This window comes from Macadamia integrifolia, chromosome 13 (genome assembly GCF_013358625.1).
Source record: "Macadamia integrifolia cultivar HAES 741 chromosome 13, SCU_Mint_v3, whole genome shotgun sequence".
In the NCBI taxonomy this organism is placed as follows: domain Eukaryota; kingdom Viridiplantae; phylum Streptophyta; class Magnoliopsida; order Proteales; family Proteaceae; genus Macadamia; species Macadamia integrifolia.
This window is the reverse complement of record NC_056569.1, coordinates 13257808-13276218: the sequence shown is the minus strand read 5'-3', so window position 1 is coordinate 13276218 and position 18411 is coordinate 13257808. Positions and strand designations below refer to the sequence as shown.

The following is an 18411-nucleotide window of genomic DNA, read 5'->3' as shown; positions in this document are numbered from 1 at the left end:
GCTGGTTGTGTTATTGTGCTGCTGTCATCTTGCTTATTGCTCCTGCTCCTCCTTGCCTTTCTTTACTATGGCTGAAGCTAAGGCCACGACCTCTACTACTGATAATGTGAATGCGACCACACCACAGTTATCAAACTCGGAAGGAGTTCTAATTACCTACTTTGGGCTCAAGCTGTCAAGGTTTATATTCTAGCAAAGGACAAACTCGAATATATCCAATATGCTCCTCCTTCCATGGTTTAAAGTATCGGTACGTATCGTACCTATCAACCGATACGTATCGGTATAGGCCCTTAACGATACGCTACATGAAAATTTTAAAATCATTTTTTATCGATATGTATTGTATGATACATACCAAAACACACCGATATGATACATGCAATACTCTATGAAAAATTCAAAATCGAGGTGAAATGTACGTTTTGGTATGCATCTGTACATATCAGTATGTATTGATACGGTACGATACGGTGCACTACGGTCATATAATGGCCAAAAGGGTCATTTTAAAAAAAAACACGATTTTTTGAGCGGTTTTTGTTCCAAAGTTCTTGTCAGCCATTTTTCTCTCTAACTAAAGTGGAAATCAAGGTTGCGAACAAGGATTTTGCATTTATGGGACAACTACAAACCTTGGATTCTTAGTGCAATACTCTCAATTTAATGCATAATACATGTTATATAAATTTTTTTAACTGTTTTTTTATGCAAAAGTGTATAAAAAGTGTTTCATATCCATTTATGTATGTATTTTTAGCTTATCTTAGCGTATCTCCGATACGCTCCAATACCCTTGGATACGTATCTTACTTTTGGCCGATCGATACGGTGACCGATACCGATACTTTAATCTTTGCCTCCTTCTACTGAAAAATGTTATGGTAAGTGGGAGAAGGAGAATGCTATTACTCCTATCTAGCTATGGAACTGTATGGAGCCTGATATTGCTACTAATGTTATGTTCCACACCACTGCTAAGGGTGTTTTGGATGATCTGCGGGATACTTTTTCTTAGGGTAAGAACATGACTCGTATCTATGATCTCTATGAGAAGTTATTTCATCTTCAACAGTCCAACAAATCTCTTCAGGATTACTACAGTGATTTTAAGAGCTTGGTTAAAGAATAAATGTCTTTCAGCCTCTTACTACTGATATTGAGAAGCTCAAAGCCCAGCGTAATGAGTTCTTTGTATCCAAATTCTTGGCCCGGTTGAGCTCTGACTTGAAGGTAGTGAAGGGTCATCTATTGTGGCTGGTGAAACAATCCCTACTCCTGCTGATACTTATTCTCGTCTTCAACGGGTTGCTGCTCCCGCAAAATCTGATTCCTCCTCTAAGGGCAACTCTGCTTTTACTACTGGTCATGGTCGAGGCAAAGGTTGTGGTTCAGGGGAGCTCGTATGTCTGGTGGTAGTGGCTCTAGTTGGACAGCAAGGTGATTATGCCTCTAGGCAATGTTCTTATTATGGAAAGCCCAGTCACACAATTGAGACTTGCTGAGCCAAGTATGGCAACCCAGAGTGGGCAACCCAATTAGCCAATCAGGCAATGTCTGATGGTGGTACTAATCCAGTTAACCTTAGTGATATTGCATCCGAATCCTCCTCAGGTGGTTCATCTACCACATCCTTACTCTGTGATGATATCTCTTAGATAAAAACGCGCTTGCAAAATATTGAGACATCCAATAACGTATCTAATGGTGGTACTACATTGACTTCCACTGCTAATTTAGCTCATGCAGGTACTCCTGCCCTCTTTACTACTACCTCTACTCCCTGGATTATTGGTTTAGGGGATTCTACTCATATGACTGGCAAGCCATCGATTTTTAATTCATTTATTATTAATATTAATACTACCAGTGTTATTCTTGCTAATTGGTCATCTACACCTATTTCTGGTTATGGTACTGTATCTCCCACCTCCTCCACTAACCTTTCCTCGGTTTTACATGTTCATCAACTTCCCTTAAGCCTTCTTTCAATTAGTCAATTAACTAAGGCCTCGAATTTTCACTAACATTTTTCCCTTCTTACTATGTTCTTCGGGATCTTCACACAAGGAAGACGATTGAGGGAGAGCATGAAAAAAATGGACTGTACTACCTCAACTGTGTTGCACCTACTAGTCCCGTTATTGCTAATACCGTTGGTGGTGTGACACCGTTTCAATGGCATTGTCAGTTAAGACATTTCATTATTTAGGCTGAATTTTTTATTTCCTACTTTCAAGTCTGTGTCTAGCTTAGAGTGTCAAGCCTGTGAGTTGGGAAAGCATCATCATGCCTCTTTCCCATCTCATTTTGTGGCTCTTAGTTCTTCATTACTTTCTTTAGTTCCATTCTGATATTTGGGGTCCTTGTAGTGTCAAAAACAAACATGGGTTTATGTATTTTATGACTTTTGTGGACAATCACTCTTGTCTCACCTAGTTGTACCTTTGAAAGGATTGTTCAGAAATTATTTGTGTTCCAACAATATTATAATAAATTTACGACTCAGTTTGACACTTCTATTAAAGTTTTTGTTATGATAATGCTTTGGAATATGCTCAAAAGGAAAATTATGTTTTTTGTGTTGATCATGGTATGATTCACCAAACCAGCTGTTCCTACACTCCACGGCAAAATAAGGTAGCGGAACACAAAAATAGACGCCTATTGGAGGTAGCCCGTACTATTGTGTTTCATATGCATATTCCTAAGCAATTTTGATGTGATGGATCTTTTTTTTTTCTTTTAGATAAGTAAATAATTTATTAACAAAAGGAGAGGAATATACAAAGGAGAAGGGGGGAAGGCTTAAGCCAACAAGGAGGCCAAACCACAGGGAATCAAAACAAATACAAAAGACAGCACAAAGCTACTACAACGAAAGAGGGGGGGCAGTTTTCAACTAACAGCTCAAGTAGGCTGAATGAGGTCAACCTGAAGGTTCCAAGAAGAAATGATATGGCAATTTTTTGGGTTAGAGGGATGGGGCGGGGGAGACGGGTGTAAATGCTCCGGACTTTAGAAGTAACATCAAAATAGATAGCTTTCCAAATCTGGTCCGGGGACCTAGATTTGGGGGTCCATCTACAAATGTTGTGTTCCATCCAAAGTGGTTGATAGTAGCATAGAAAGCCAGGTTACCCACAATGTCACAAATGGAAGGGCCAGAGAATGTCATATCTATCCAGATGCATTCTCTGTCAAAAGGAAGGATGGGTCTGATATTAGGCCAGCATTTGGAGAGAACAGACTTCCAAACCAGGGAGGAGAAAGGGCAATAGAAGAAGAGGTGGGGAATGTCTTCAGTACCAAAGGGACAAAGACAGCAGGAAGGATTAGCAGGGATAAGGCGGTGAATGAGAAAGGCTTGGGTGGGGAGACAGTTGGTAAGGCATCGGCAGAGGGTGAAGCTGTGGCGGGGAATGTGACCTTTAAACCAAACCAGCTTATGCCAAGGAACAGCCGGAGAAGAAGATCGAATGTGGGCCCAGGCTGAGGCAGAAGAGAAAGAGCCATTGGAGGAGGGGAGCCATATGCATTTGTCTTCTCTTCCGCGATGGCCCGAGGGGAGAGGGGGGGAGGGAAGACCAGATATCCTGGAGCAAAGGGGATGATTGAGGGGGGGACCAGCCCATGGGGGAGAGGATAGAAGAGACCCAGGCATTGGAAAGGAGATCAGAGGAGTAGATGTCTCTGGGAGTGAAGAGATGAGAAAGGATACCCGAAGGATGCCACGGGTTTTTCCAAAGGGAGATAGAGTTACCATTTCTAATGAATGAGAGATGGTAGTGAGAGAAAGGGGTCTATGCTCAAGGATCTTCCTTCAAATCTAGGAGGCATTAGAGATGGAAGGGGCCGTCCAAAGGGAGTTATGCGTGAGAAGACCAAAATGGATCCAACCGACCCAAATGCTTTTATGGTTGGAGACAATTTTCCATATAAGTTAAAGAACTCCAACCGAATTGGCATCCTTGATTCTTCTAATCCCCAGACCGCCTTCTGATTTAAGAAGGCAGACCTCCTTCAAGCTGAGAGGCCTGAGGAACCGAGAAGAATCAGAGCCTTTCCAAAGGAATGAGCAGAGGAGACTCTCAAAGGATTTGATCACCGAAACAGGAAGAATGAAGGTGCCAGACTAGTAGAGGTATATGGACTGGAGGACCGATATGATCAAGGTAAGGCGACCAGCAAAAGAGAGGAGTTTGCCCTTCCAAAGCTGGAGTTTCTTCCTGAGATGGTCAAGCAAGGGGTGCAGTGGTGGGCGGAAAGCCTGAAGGAGGTAAGGGGCAAGCTAAGGTATTTAATGGGGAGGGAGCCAAGGGGGAAACTGGAGATGGCACGGAGGGTCTCCTTGGCTTCAGAGGAGATACCCGAGAGGAAAATATTGGACGTAAGAAGGTTAATTTTGAGGCCCGATAAGGATTCAAAGGACTGGAGGGTAGACATGATGGTAGAGATGGAGAGAGGGTCCCCCTTAGAGAAAATATGATGTCATCCGCAAAAGCCAAGTGGGAGAGGAGGAGAAATTTGCATTTGGGGATAGGGGAGATGAGATGGATGTCAATGGCTGATTGGATAGAGCGGGAGAGAACTTCAAGGGAGAGAGAGAAGAGGAGAGGGGAGAGGGGACAACCTTGGCGAATGCCACGGCCAGAGGGAAAGTAGCCAGTAGGGCTACCATTCAAAAGGACAGAGAAGCGAGGGGAGGAGATGCAAAGACAAATCCAGTGAACAAAAGAAGGCGGGAAAGCCAACTAAAGCAGGACATTCGAGATGAAATCCCAGCTAATTGTGTCAAAGGCTTTGTGGATATCAATCTTGAGGAGGGCAGCTGGGGAATGCGATTTGCGGTCGAAGCCCCTCACAATCTCATGACAGAGGATAATATTGTCAGCAATGCTTCTTCCACTAATAAAAGATGACTGGTTTGGACTAACAAGGGAGTCAATGACTTTCTGAATCCGATTGTCAAGGATTTTGGCAATAAATTTGTAGAGCCAGATTGCAAAGGGAGATGGTCCTGAAATCGTTTATAGAGATCACACCTTCCTTCTTAGGGATGAGGCAAAGGAAGGTGTTGATCCCACCGATTTGGTTGGGTTGGAGGAAGAAACTTCTCACCGTAAGGATGAGGTGCAGATGAGATTCCAGCAGGAGGAGAAGAATCCCATGTTGAAGCCATTAGGGCTAGGGGCTTTGTTGGCCTTGTGGGAGAGGATGGCAGATAGGATTTCTTCCACTAGGAATAGATTGGAGGAAGGGAAGGAGCTCCTCAGGGACAGATTTGTTCAAAAGGTTGGGAGGGATGGGGTGAAGGGTGAAGGGTGAAGGGTGAAGGGTGAAGGGTGAAGGGTGAAGGGGGGAGGGGGTGGGCTGAAAATTCTCTGGAAATGGGAAACTACCTCAGCTTTAATGAGGTCAGGAGAGCAGAGATCATTCCCATAGGAGGAAATGAGTATGGGGATGGTGTTAGCATCATTTCTGGCTTTAAGGGAGAAGTGGAAATAAGCCGTGTCGGAGTCACCAAGCTTGAGCCATTTAATGCAAGCCTTTTGGCGGAGAAAGCTTTCTTCTTGCTCTAAAATCAAGGAGAGCTCAAAGGCGGCCGCTTTCTCTTCCACAGCCAGGACAGGATTGAGGATATCCTGCTGGAGCCTTGATTGGATAGAGAGAAGTTGATCCCAACCATAGTTGTTACTGTGTCAAATCAATCCAAGGCGGCGGAGGGGTGGCTAATCGATTTGGCGATGAATCGCCCGTTATGGCGTTGTCATGGCGGTCAAATCGCCTATATGTCATTTTTTATTTTCCCTATTTTCTAAAGTTATTTAGTATGCTACTTTTTTATTTCCCTATTTTCTAAAGTTATTTAGCATGCTACAAGCCTACAATATATGCCTTATAACATATAAAACCAACATTAAGCAACATCAGATATCAAAAATCAACATAACCCTATCAAAATCACCCTGCATTTTACAAAAAATCGACCGCTTAGTGAATCAGGCGTGACCTGGCATCCATGGCGGTGCCATGGCGACGCCTATCAGCCAATGGTGACCGCCATTTGTGAGTCACGTAAATCGTAGCACTGCCATGAACTTCTTTTTCAGCCAGGATGCCAAATCGTCACCTTGGCGACGCCTAGGAGATGCCATGACAACTATGATCCCGACCAAAACAAATGCGGGAGATGTTACCAAAGGTGGAGGAGTTCCAAAGCTTGAGGGTGGCTTTAACATTCTTGATCTTTTTGGAAAAATCCAGAAGGGGAGAGAGAGAGAGAGAGAGCGGGAAGGATGATCCAGGCACTGTGAACCAACTGGTGAAAGTCTGGGTGAGAAACCCACATGTCAAAGAATTTAAAGGGTTTTGGGCCAAAATAACGGAAAGGGAGGACATGAAGGGAAATGGGGCTGTGGTCATAAATCCCTGGAAGGTTAAAATAAGCATGGGAGGAAGGGAAGGAATCCAACCAAGCTTCATTAACAAGGGCTCGGTCAAGCTTGCAATCCACCCTCTGGGTACCAGCTCTCTTATTGCGCCAAGTAAATTTGGCACCCGACCACCTAAGGTCGTGAGATTAAGATCATCGATGACTGAGGATCAATGGGGTTTCCCATCTACAGCCTGAGGATCCGTGGGGTTTCCCCCATGCTTTTTATGGTTGAAGCAAATAACATTGAAATCTCCAGCAATCGCCCCAGGTCTGGAGCAATTAGAAGAGGAGAACGAGAGGCATTAGTTTCAAGGACACGGGTTTCTAAGAGACAGCAAAGGTTTGACTGGGAGGAGCGGATGAGGGAACAAATCTACAGCCTGAGGATCAATGGGGTTTCCCCCATGCTTTCCATGGCTTTAGAGGATAACATTGAAATCTCCAGCAATCCCCTAAGGTTTGGAGCCATTGGAAGAGGAGAAAGAGAGGAGATCAGTCCAGATAGGCAACCTGAGGGGAGCTCTATTATGGGCATAGACAACAGAAAGGTGACAGATGAAGGGACCGGAGTGGTGAGAGATGGAGATGTGCATGACTTGGGAGGAAGAGGATAGGCATGGTCAGAGAGGACGGGTTCCAAATGATCCATATCTTACCGTTAGGACTGTGGAGGTAATTGGATTCAAAGGACCAATGGGGGGCAATAAAGGAGGCAATACGAGAGGCATTAGTTTCAAGGACACGGGTTTCTAAGAGACAGCAAAGGTTGGACTAGGAGGAGCAGATGAGGGAACGAATCTCCGCCTCCTTAGCCGAGGAATTCAAGCCAATGACATTCTAGATTGACCAAGGGATCATTGGGAACCTAGAGAGGAGGGCAACAAAAGCTAGAGCTACAGGGGGTCTTGGGAGGGGACAACGGCTGTAGCCAATGATCGGGGAGGCTATGAAGGTGGCAGAGGGTTTTTTTATTTGTTTTCTTCGAGTGGAGGGGATAACAGGGCAGGGAGAGGGAGCCGAGGTGCAAGAAGTGGGGGTTTGGATAGGCTAGGGGCAGTAGCATTCATATCAGTAAGTCCCATAGGGACCTCATTCACAAGGACAGCCATGGGGGCTGAGGTGAGAGCATGTGAATCCATCAATTTGTCACTGGCAATGATTCCAACAGTAGCATAAGTCTTGTAGGGGCACGTGAGCCTGTCGGAGGACAAAGGGAGCATCGGAGAGCAAGCAGCATCAGAACTGGGCACATTTTGATCTTCCCAAGAGGAGGTGGGGCTAGAGCATCATCCACAACCAAAGTATCCATCAAAAAGAGGGAGGATGCGGTAGGGTCTTCAGCAATGGCATCAATGGCAGGGGAACCTTCCGAGGTTCAAGGCAAAGTGGAGGTGGAGTGGGGGCCTTCCAAGGCCAGCGAGTGAATGGCAGTAGAGTTGACAACTGAGGTGGCAACATTGATAGTGGCTGATATACCAGAGTCTACGGTCGAAGTAGAGGCAGAGGCGTCCAGGCGAAGGGCAATGTCAACAGGATTAATTGTGTTATTTGATTAATCGTATGCCTTCCACTATTTTTTACAATAAGTCCCCATTTTCTATCATGATTCCTGACTTACCTGTCTTTTCTCTACCCCCTCGTGTTTTTGGTTGTGTATGTTTTGTGCATAATTTACATTCCCAAGCTGAAAATTTGTCTCCTAGGTCAATTAAGTGTGTTTTTTTTTTTTTTTGTTATCCTCGCCACTCAAAAGGTTATAAGTGCTATGATCCAGTTACCCATAGATATTTTGTTAATTTTGATATGACCTTCTTGGAGGGCACTTCTTTTATTTCTCCCCAGACCTCTGAGTATTGGGAGGAGTGGGCTACTCCTGCAACTCCTCCTATCCCATCCTCAGTTCCTTTTCCTCATGTCTATAGTGCCACACCAACGACACCATTACAGGTCTATCAGCGAAGGAAAAAGCCCGTGCAACCCAGTGAGGTGCCTTCTGCTCTAGCTACTTCACCATCTACACCATCTTCTTCCTCTGGTGAAGCTCCAAGTACCTCTTCGCATGATGCTTTACCAATCACACTACGTAAAGGTACATGTTCTTGTTTTAAAAAATCTATGGTTGTGTACCCCATTGATCAGTACGTTTCCTCATCTCACCTTCCTACTTCCATTCATCGTTTTGCATTATCTATATCTACTAATACCGTTCCCAAGAATCATATTGAACATTAAAGTTTTTCGTTCTGATAATAGTATAATACTTTAGAATATGTTCAAAAGGAAATTTTTTTTTTTTTTACCTATGGTATGATTCATCAAACTAGTTGTTCCTACACTCCACAACAAAATGGGGTGGTGGGTGGAACACAAAAATTGACATGTTGGAAGTAGCTCATACTATTATGTTTCATATGCATATTCCTAAGCAATTTTGATGTGATGGATCTTTTTTTTTGTAATTAATTAATTGTATGCCTTCTACTATTCTTGACAATAAATGCACATTTTCTATCATGTCTTGTGCATAATTTAGATTCTCAGTCTGATAAATTCTCCTAGGTCCAATAAGTGTGTTTTTCTAGGTTATCCTCACACTCAAAAGGGTTATAAGTGTTATGATCTGGTAACCCAAAGATAGTTAGTGTTGATGTGACCTTCTTTGAGGGCACTTCTTTTTTTTTTTCTCCCCAGACCACTGAGCCTTGGGAGTAGTGGGCTACTCCTACAGCTCCTCCTTTCCCACCCTTAGTTCCTTTTCCTAATGTCTCTAGTGCCACACCTACCCCACCATTACAGGTCTATCAACGAAGGAATAAGTCCATGCAACCCAGTGAGGTCCCTTCTGCTCCAGCTACTTCACCATCTGCACCATCTTCTTCTTTTGGTGAAGCTCCAAGTTCCTCTTCTCTTGATGCCTTAATAATAGCACTGCGTAAAGGTACACCTTGTTCTCAAAAATCTATGGTTGTGTACCCCATTGATCAATATGTTTCCTTATCTCACCTTCGTACTTCCATTCATTGTTTTTGCATTATCTTTGTCTACTAATAATGTTCCCAAGCATCATACTAAAGCTCTCCGTCACCCTAGATGGAAAGCCACCATGGATGTTGAATTGGATACTCTTTTAACTTGTAACACCTGGAGTTTGGTAGATTTACCCCTAGTAAGGACCTGTTAAAGTGTCGTTGGGTTTATATTGTTAAGTATCATCCTAATGCTCTGTTAAGCGGTTAAAAGCTCGTCTAGTTGCTAAAGGGTACACAGAGACTTATGCTATTGACTATTTCAAGACTTTCTTGTTTCTAGAATGAACTTTGTTCGCATGCTTATCTCTCTTGCTGTCAATTTTAATTGGCCCTTATTTCAGTTAGACATTAAAAATGCTTTTTTCTATGGTGACTTGCATGAGGAGGTGTATATGGAGCAACCTCTGGGGTATGTTGCTCAGGGGGAGAATATTGGCCATGTTTGCAAATTACTTAAGGCCCTTTATGGTCTTAAACAGACCCATAGGACCAGGTTTGATAACTTCAGTGCTACTGTTATCTCTTGTGGTTTTTTCACAATGTTATTCAGACCACTCTATCTTTGTTCGTTGCCAAGGTGATAAATTGATGGTCTTGATTGTCTATGCAGAATTGTAGATGATATCATCATCTCTGGTAATAATGAGGCTGGTATTACAGAAGTAAAAGAGCATCTACAGCAACATTTTCAAACCAAGGATTTAGGCCAGCTTCACTATTTCATTGGTATTAAGGTTGTGAGAAGCAAATGCTTAGTCTAGCCCTAGTAAACCTATTCCTTACACCTATTTATTCATATTCCTACTGCACCATAGAAGACTTCCATACCGTATACCAAACCATAAATACCAAGAAATACTAATCATTACCGAGTGACGAATTACCGATCATCAATCAACGATCATTGCAGTTACCACAAATCAATCAATTCGTTAATTTTCATCGAAATCACTAGCACACAACTTGGGAAGAAGCACAGGAACATACAACTCCTACGGAGCAGGGAATTAGCTAATCCCAAAGGAAGTATGTTTTAGATTTCCTAACTAACACTGGTATAGTTGCATTAAAACTAGTGGATGTTCCTATGGACCCTCATCAGAAGTTAGGTGTTGATGATGGTGAGCCCTTTACAAATGTGCATTATTAGTACAAGAGTTTGATTGGGAAGTTGATATATCTCACAGTCACCAAACCAGACATACTTATGCAGTTGGAGTTCTCAGTCAATTTATGCAATCTCCTCATAAAACTAATTGGGATGCAACAGTTAGAATTTTCCGCTATTTGAAAGGTACCCCAGGTAAAGGACTTGTTTATCGATCCAATAGGCATATAGAGTTGGTTGCCGTTACTGATGTTGATTGGGCTGGATCTACCGATGATAGTCATTCTACTACAAGATATTGAACTTTTGTTGGAGGAAATCTGGTTACATGGCATGGCGTAGTAAGATACAGAATACTATTGCTAGATCTAGTGCTGAGGCAGAGTACAGCTCCATGGCTCATACTACTGCCAAGTTGATGTGGCTATGCTCACTACTTCTTGAGATGGGCTTTCCAGTGACTACACTTATGAAGATGTATTGTGATAATCAATCAGCTATCTATATCGCCAGTAATCTGGTCTATCATGAGTGAACCAAGCATATTGCAATGGATTGTCACTTTGTTCATGATGCAATTTTGAAGAAGCTAGTTGAGACTCCTTTTGTTCTTTCCACAGATTAGTTAGCTAATATTTTTACTAAGCCTTTGTTTGCTCCTAGTTTTCATGTTCGTTGTAACAAGCTGAGCATGGGTGATTTGTATGCTCCAGCTTGAGAGGGAGTTTTGAGTTTCTAGGGATATTTTCTTAGCCTTATTTTATTACTTGTAGTAGGTAGCGCAGGGTAAAGGGGTAGTTTTATCTTCCTGTACCTTTTTTTCATTAAGTCAAAATATTATATAATGGGGGGAGGGGTGATGCAGATTAATTACCAAAATAGGCTTGTTTTATTAGGAATAAGCTTAGGGTTGGGTTCCATACATGTTGGGCCTTTGATCCCATGTGTGTTGAGTGTAATAGACTACTTTTATGGGTCTAAACTAAGGGTTCTAAGGTTGCATTCGGGATTCAGTGATTTGTTTCCTTTTTATTTAGTTCCCTTTTTAGATGGGGTTATTTAATTTCTAATTTCAGTACCTAAATTAGTTTCTAATTTCAAGTCATTGTTAGTTTCTAATTTCTGTCTAGACATAGTGGTTCCATTAATTATTATTCCTAAAATTGAACGAATTTATTTATTGCCAAATTCCAGACAATCGGATTTCATCTCGAATGTCCTGCTTTAGTTGCCCATTTCCTGGTTTAAGTTGGACTGTTGTTGCTGTTTACTATTGGGTGGTTTTGGTTGTTCTTAGTTTAAAAGTTCCTGCAGTCTTGGGTCTGGTTTGTTTGTCAAATCTAGTCCTACATTAAGTGGTATCAGAGCATGGCTGAGAACAACACCCACACCTTAGCTTCTATTATGGAGTTGATACAGAATATGAGAGCTGAACTAAAGGCTGAATTGGATGCCAGGTTGTTGAATGAAGAGACCCCACCCCAACAACCTACTGGCAGTTCACGTATAACACCCAAAGCGGACACTCTAATGAATGTGGTTGCTCAGTTGACTAACAGGAGAGCAAACCTTAATCTGAGAGCACCACAGAGGGTTCCGGTAGCACAACCTACTTTTAAAAAGCATTTAAGAGGATATTTTGAGACTGAGCGTCCCGTGCAACCAAGGTATTCTGGAGATTCACAGAAGGTCAAGCTTGATCTGAAGGAGTTTGATGGGAGATATGACCCCCAATTGTTCTATGATTGGGTAGTCGCACTAGACGACTATTTTGACTATTATGAGTTACCTGAGGAACGGAAGATGAAACTAGCTCGTGCTAAGCTAGGTGGGGCTGCACGTGAGTGGTGGAGGACCTATGAGCTAGAGTTAAAAGACCGTGGTAGAGAACCTACTAGTTGGGAGGAGATGAAGCTTGAGCTATTAGATAAATACTTGCCACGCAACTTCAAAGCTCGCATACAAGACCAGCTGAACTCTCTTCGTTAAGGGTCTATGACTGTTGCCGAGTATATGAATAAGTTTGATGCACTTTATTCTTGCATAAGCATTAGGAAGAATGAGAGGCAATTACTTTCTCAGTTTCGACTAGGATTACGAGCTGAAATTAATAGAGGAATTGGTGTTGCTGATGTGTATACAGTGAGAGATTGCTTTGACAAGGCTCTTCGAGCAGAGGAACTTATGGCACAACCAAGTAGAAGGTTTAGCTACCAAGCTGGGGAGATCAAGAAAATTTTTTCAGCCACTAAACCTAACACTTTAGCACCCCCAAGAGCCACAACTCCTCTATGTGAAGTGAAGATACCTCTATTTAAACCAAAAGAACTTGAAGTCAAGGTTCACATTGAAGAGATGGTTCTTGAAGCTTCAAAAACAGAAGGTCAAGAGATAGAAGATTCAACTGAAGTTCTACATTGAAGAGAGCATAGTAGACAAGACTGAAACCATGGAAGAAGACTCCAGTGAAGGATTCTACATTGAAGAGAGCATAATAGACAAGACTAAAGATGTGGAAGATGAGGTAGTGATTGAAAGAACTCCACAACAAGTCTTTGAGATTCATGATGAAAAGGAAGTGTTTGTTCCAATCCTTGATGAGAAGGTTACCAACATTGATAACTCTATGCACACGACATTCACAGTTGGTATTGATTCAGAGGTTGAGCATATAGAGTTTATTATGCCATTATGGTTATTTGAAGAAAAAGCTCCACACCTTGAAAACTACCTTCCAAAAGTCTAGAAGCAACCAAAATTTTGTTTGGGAATGGTTAAAGCTGCTACGCACTTGTTGTTTCCTCATTATCACTGCAAAATTCGAGGACGAATTTTTTCAAGATGGGGAGAATTGATGCAGATTAATTACCAAAATGGCTTGTTTTATTAGGAATAAGCTTAGGTTTGGGTTCCATACATGTTGGGCCTTTGATCCCATGTGTTTTGAGTGTAATAGACTACTTTTATGGGTCTAAACTAGGGGTTCTAAGGTTGCATACGGGATTCAGTGATTTGTTTCCTTTTTCTTTAGTTTCCTTTTTATATGGGGTTATTTAGTTTCTAATTTCAGTACCTAAATTAGTTTTTAATTTCAAGTCATTTTTAGTTTCTAATTTCTGTCTAGACTAGTTTCTATTTTCATTAGATTCTAATTTCCAGTTTTTAGTAACTTCTTGTAATCAATTTTTACTTTTTTAGTAACTCTGATTTAGTAACTCTGAGTTACTATTACTTGTAAACCCTCCCCATCATTATAAATAAAGGACATGGCTCTTTTATGAGCCACGATTTGAATTTAAAAAGAAAACTCTCTTGTTGCTGCCGCTGGGTATCAATGGTGGTTCCTTGTGTTTGATCAAGGCCTAGGGATTGGTGTTTGATCCAATCGACACTCTGCGGCGAGAAGTCCGAGTGGGTTGTTATTATTTCTGGTCTTATTTATTGGTTCTCTTCTTCACGGTATAGGTAAGTAATCTAAATTTTTCTGCAGAAATTTCTGGGTTAAGCTCTCTGTTTCCTATTCTGTCGATCTAGTCTATTTTGGAGTTCTGCCCACCCGATTGCTCTGAGATTTTGGTCGATTGTTAGGACCATTAAGAAGGGGACTCGATCCAGTTTTGAGACAGATCAGACCTCTGGTTCAGTTGCTGTGTAGTGATCTGCAGTCCTGGCCGATAATGGATTCTGCCCAGAAATTCTTGTCTGATTTTTGATTCCTGTCGAGGTTGGTTGTTGCTTATATTTTCTCAAGGGATTAGACCTTCTAATCAGTATTTAGACTTTCTACTTGTTCCTTAAACATCTACTGCTGAAGTTTCTGAAGTATTCGAATCGATGGTCAGGTTTCAAATCCTGCTGTCCAGAATTGAGTCTTGATTTGACTTGTCTATTCTAGTGATGTTTTGGCTTTGATCATATTTTATTCATACTCTATTTCTGTCACTGGATATCCTATTTGTTAGTGCAAACTCTACTATCAAAATTCCAGATTCTGAGTTTGATAATTCTGGGTTCTAAGGACTGTTGGCTGACTAGTACTGGACTGTTGTGTTGACTACTGTTGGGTGAATTTTGGTTGTTCTTTGGTTTACAAGATCCTGTTGTTTGGGTCTAGTTTGGCTTGTCAAACCTATTCCTACATTAAGGGGTCTGCGCTAAGTAATCAATCTAGCGCAGACAGCCTCCCACGATTTGGCTGCAACTCTTCTTTCTCTCTTCTCTTCCTCTCTTTCTTTCCTTCGTTTGGTTATAGGATTCTGCTTTTGTAACAAAGGGAAAATTCGTGTCAGAAAATTACCATAATAACCGGTGTTAACTTGATCGTAAAGAAAATGCTCTTTCTTCTTCAAAAGTTAACTGAAATTTACAGTGAGGCAACTCACAGATATGAAAAGCCGTCCGAATCTTCCAAAAGCAGCTTCTCCAATATCCGGGTAGGTCAAGATTCCATCCTTGCTCTCAAAACAGTATTTTAAGAAAATGCCTGTACAACAACAAACAACAGCAAAAAAGAGTAGGACGCACAAACTTGCCCAACCAGCTTCTTTCACAGTAAATGGTGTAGAAAGAAGACCAACACCAGCCAAGACATTTATCCCTGTGCAAAAACAACAGAACTTAAAAGAAAACAAAATCCTTCACGAAATCAAACAGTCAAAAAGCCATTTCAAAGAGGGCATACAAGTAGCACAATTTCACATATAGGGAATTTTCATCAGAAGTGAATCTCCTTAAAGAAGTACAGCAGCCTATATATTTACCATAGCCCCAAAATAACAACATAAATATAATACACTCCAACACAAAACCAAAAGGATGAAAAGTTGGAAACCAATGTTTTATTATAGGCAGATACAAATAGCATAAAATATCAATATTAGGATATTTTCCAAGAGGAAACGTAACAGAAGTATAAAGTTTATTCTTTTTTCTTCTTCTTCTTCCTTTTTTTTTTTCTCTGGAGAGAGAGAGAGAGAGAGAGAGAGAGAGAGAGAGAGAGAGAGAAAATAAAAAAAGAAGAAGAAGAAGCGTAGGAGGAAACATATTACCAAGTTAACAGTAAACATAAACTTCCTGTGAAGCATAAGGTTTTCTGCATGAATTTCCTAAAATATTTTTCTGCAACTGTCCAAATTTGGAAAAGAAGCTTCATCACGTTGATTAACAGTTACCATCATTTCTCTAAAATCTAAAATTTTGAAAAAAAGAAAATAAAAAAACTAGTTACATAATAATATTCTAAAAAATATCAGTTATAGTTGTTGATAGAGCACTTGGATGATGCACTTTACCATTGAAAACTGTCTGAGTTAAGCTACAACCATGACCAATCGGTAGTTCTCCACTCAGCTGCTCATGCATGTAGGACTTCTCTGAAAAAATTGACTGTATTCTTAATTCTGATTCATCTTTTTGCTGATATAATCTTTCATAGTCACACAGCAATGGAGATTTCCCATCAAGGTCCTGATTACTTTTGGTACCAAGGTCAAAACTTGAATACATAATACTAGGGACCCGAAGAAGAGAACCGATGTTTGGAGACGCAGCTATCGTGAAGGAATCAATAGTTTCCCTGACAAATAAAATTACATATAAGAACTTAAAACCAGTGTAACACGAGATGTCAAAAAACTCGATCAAATTCAAATTGAATGGATTTCCTCATACAATCAATTAACAGACAGAAAATGTTGTCTAGTAAGCAAGTAATGGAGCATTGATTGGCATAGTTTATTCATGGTAAGAGTAACAGAGGCAATAGCCCAAAAGTTCATCTCAACTTCAAATTGATCGGATTTCCTCATTCAATCAACCAAAAAAAAAAATAAAAAAATTGTCTTGTAGGCAACCGATTGAACATGGGAAATAGTCCAAAAGATAGAAGAACATTTCGACCATTTTGGGTATCATATCATAAGCATTCAAAGGTATACCAAAAGGGAATTCAATATGGTCCAAACTCTATAAAATTGATAAAAAATTGAACATCAATGGATTTAAAGAGTTAGCTTTGATTGGCTAGGTGAATTCAAACCCCTTCTTCATCTCTTTAATTTTAACTAGTTAAGATTGCACTCTGAGACATTCTCAAGACCTATCAACTATCTTCAAATATTGAACACCATTAATCTAACAATGACCACCATCCAAACCAGATCACCAATCACAGCTGCTCTTACCACAAAAAGAAAACCCAAATTCCAAAGCATGTCCAATGGAATTCAAATGAAACGGAATCAAAATAAAGAGGCCTACTTGTAACTCTGTGGCCATTGCCGAGAAGAGAAAGTAGGAGACGACGAAGCCGAACTGCTACTCTCATTCTCACTTTCCTCCCCTGCCTCTCCATCGTTGTCACTGATAATGTTACCATTGCCATCTTCACCTATCTCTTCATCCAAACGATCCATGGTGAAGCTCATGATGTTGCAGAAACCAATAGCGAATAAAAACCCTAAAATGTTGAGAATTTATATATGTCCTTTTGCTCGAATTTCTCGAATCCTCTCTGAACTGGAAAAAGACGTGGGAGCATGTTTTAAAAAACTTCTGAAAACAGAGAATTTCATTACATGCTCGTACATCCATTGATTTTTTTTTTAATCATTTTTAGTTTCTGGCTTTGGAAGACATTGTGTGGCTATGGAGTAAAGTTTACCGAAACAGGAAGAAGCGCCAACGCCGCGGAGGCGGGAATGACTTGTTCTTTTCAATCTCTCTCGCTCTCTCTCTCTCTCTCTACCTTCGTACGAACGGTGCTAAACATTTTAAGGGATAGGTGTCTGGATTTAGCTCCGTGAGAAGCACATAAAACTCGTGATGAAGGTGTCTGGATTTCAATATCACGGATTCTGGAATCTTGTAGTGGGGCTGTGGGGGTTCGCAAACATGTATGGGTCAAGTTGGAACTTGGCCTGCACTCTTACGCAGTGTTTGGTAGTCCAGAGAGAAAAAAAACGTACGCACAAAGTGTACTTTATTTCGTAGCTTAAGAATTTTTCTTCACTCTTAATAGGTCTTCACCGTAGAGTAGATTCTCCTTTTCGAATTCAAAATTCTTCTTGCCAATTGTAAAATTTTTTTATGTTCTCCCAAAAATTTTCTTGCCAAAAACACAAGAAAACATGAGAAAATATAAAAACTTAATAAGACAAAAAATGAATGATTACACAATGATTTCTTATGTTTCTATCTCTCTCTTGAAATTCAAATTTTTTTTATTTTTTTCTTTTCTTTTCTTTTCTTCTCTTGGTAACCAAACATACATACTCTTTTTATTTTCTCACCATTTCTTATCTTTCTTCTCTTTACTTTTCTTTTCTTCCCATATGTAAGGCCATGTGTCAATGCCCGATTGGTGGGGTATTTTTACCATCGTCATAATTAAACACTAATGTTGTGTGGAATCAAGATCATCACAAAGGGGGATCTTGGGGGTGTGATTAGAGATCATTGTAGCTGGATCTGTTTGGCGAAAATTGAACCCACATCATTCTTTTGTACTTAACTTGGTGAAGTTATGGATATCCAGAATGGAATATCAAGAGCCTATCGGACGTTATGGAGTGGATTATTGTGAAAACATATTGCAAAAAACATGATCGATACAGCCTTTGTATCAGTCCATCCTATGATAGATGAAACTTTACTTTTGTCCAATTATTTTCGTGATTGAAGGCTCTAGATTATTCTTAGCTAGCGAGTTAAACAAAAGTATAGATTCCCTGGTAAGAAGGCCTTGTTGATGATGTGAACAAAAATTTGATCCATTTCTACTTTATGGTTGAAGGAATCATGTATTCCATAAACTATGGGTTCGCCATGTTCAAACA

The 18411-nt window shown here is 40.7% G+C and overlaps 1 protein-coding gene across 4 annotated transcripts in view; it reads right to left on the bottom strand.

Annotated features, from left to right (window-relative positions):
* The window catches only part of LOC122059608 (amino acid transporter AVT1A), a 60979-nt gene extending 43562 nt beyond the window's left edge, over positions 1-17417 (bottom strand). The window contains exons 1-4 of one of the 4 annotated variants that reach the window (XM_042622496.1): positions 17238-17415; positions 16835-17092; positions 15868-16151; positions 14959-15173 (exon numbers count right to left, since the gene is read on the bottom strand). In XM_042622496.1, the coding sequence (XP_042478430.1) occupies positions 14959-15173; positions 15868-16151; positions 16835-17001 (666 nt within the window). In that variant the 5' untranslated portion in view covers positions 17002-17092; positions 17238-17415. Of the gene's footprint in view, positions 1-14958; positions 15174-15867; positions 16152-16834 lie in introns of all 4 variants that reach the window. The other 3 variants (XM_042622498.1, XM_042622495.1, XM_042622497.1) reach the window with 3 other exon arrangements.
* Positions 17418-18411: the final 994 nt, after the last annotated feature.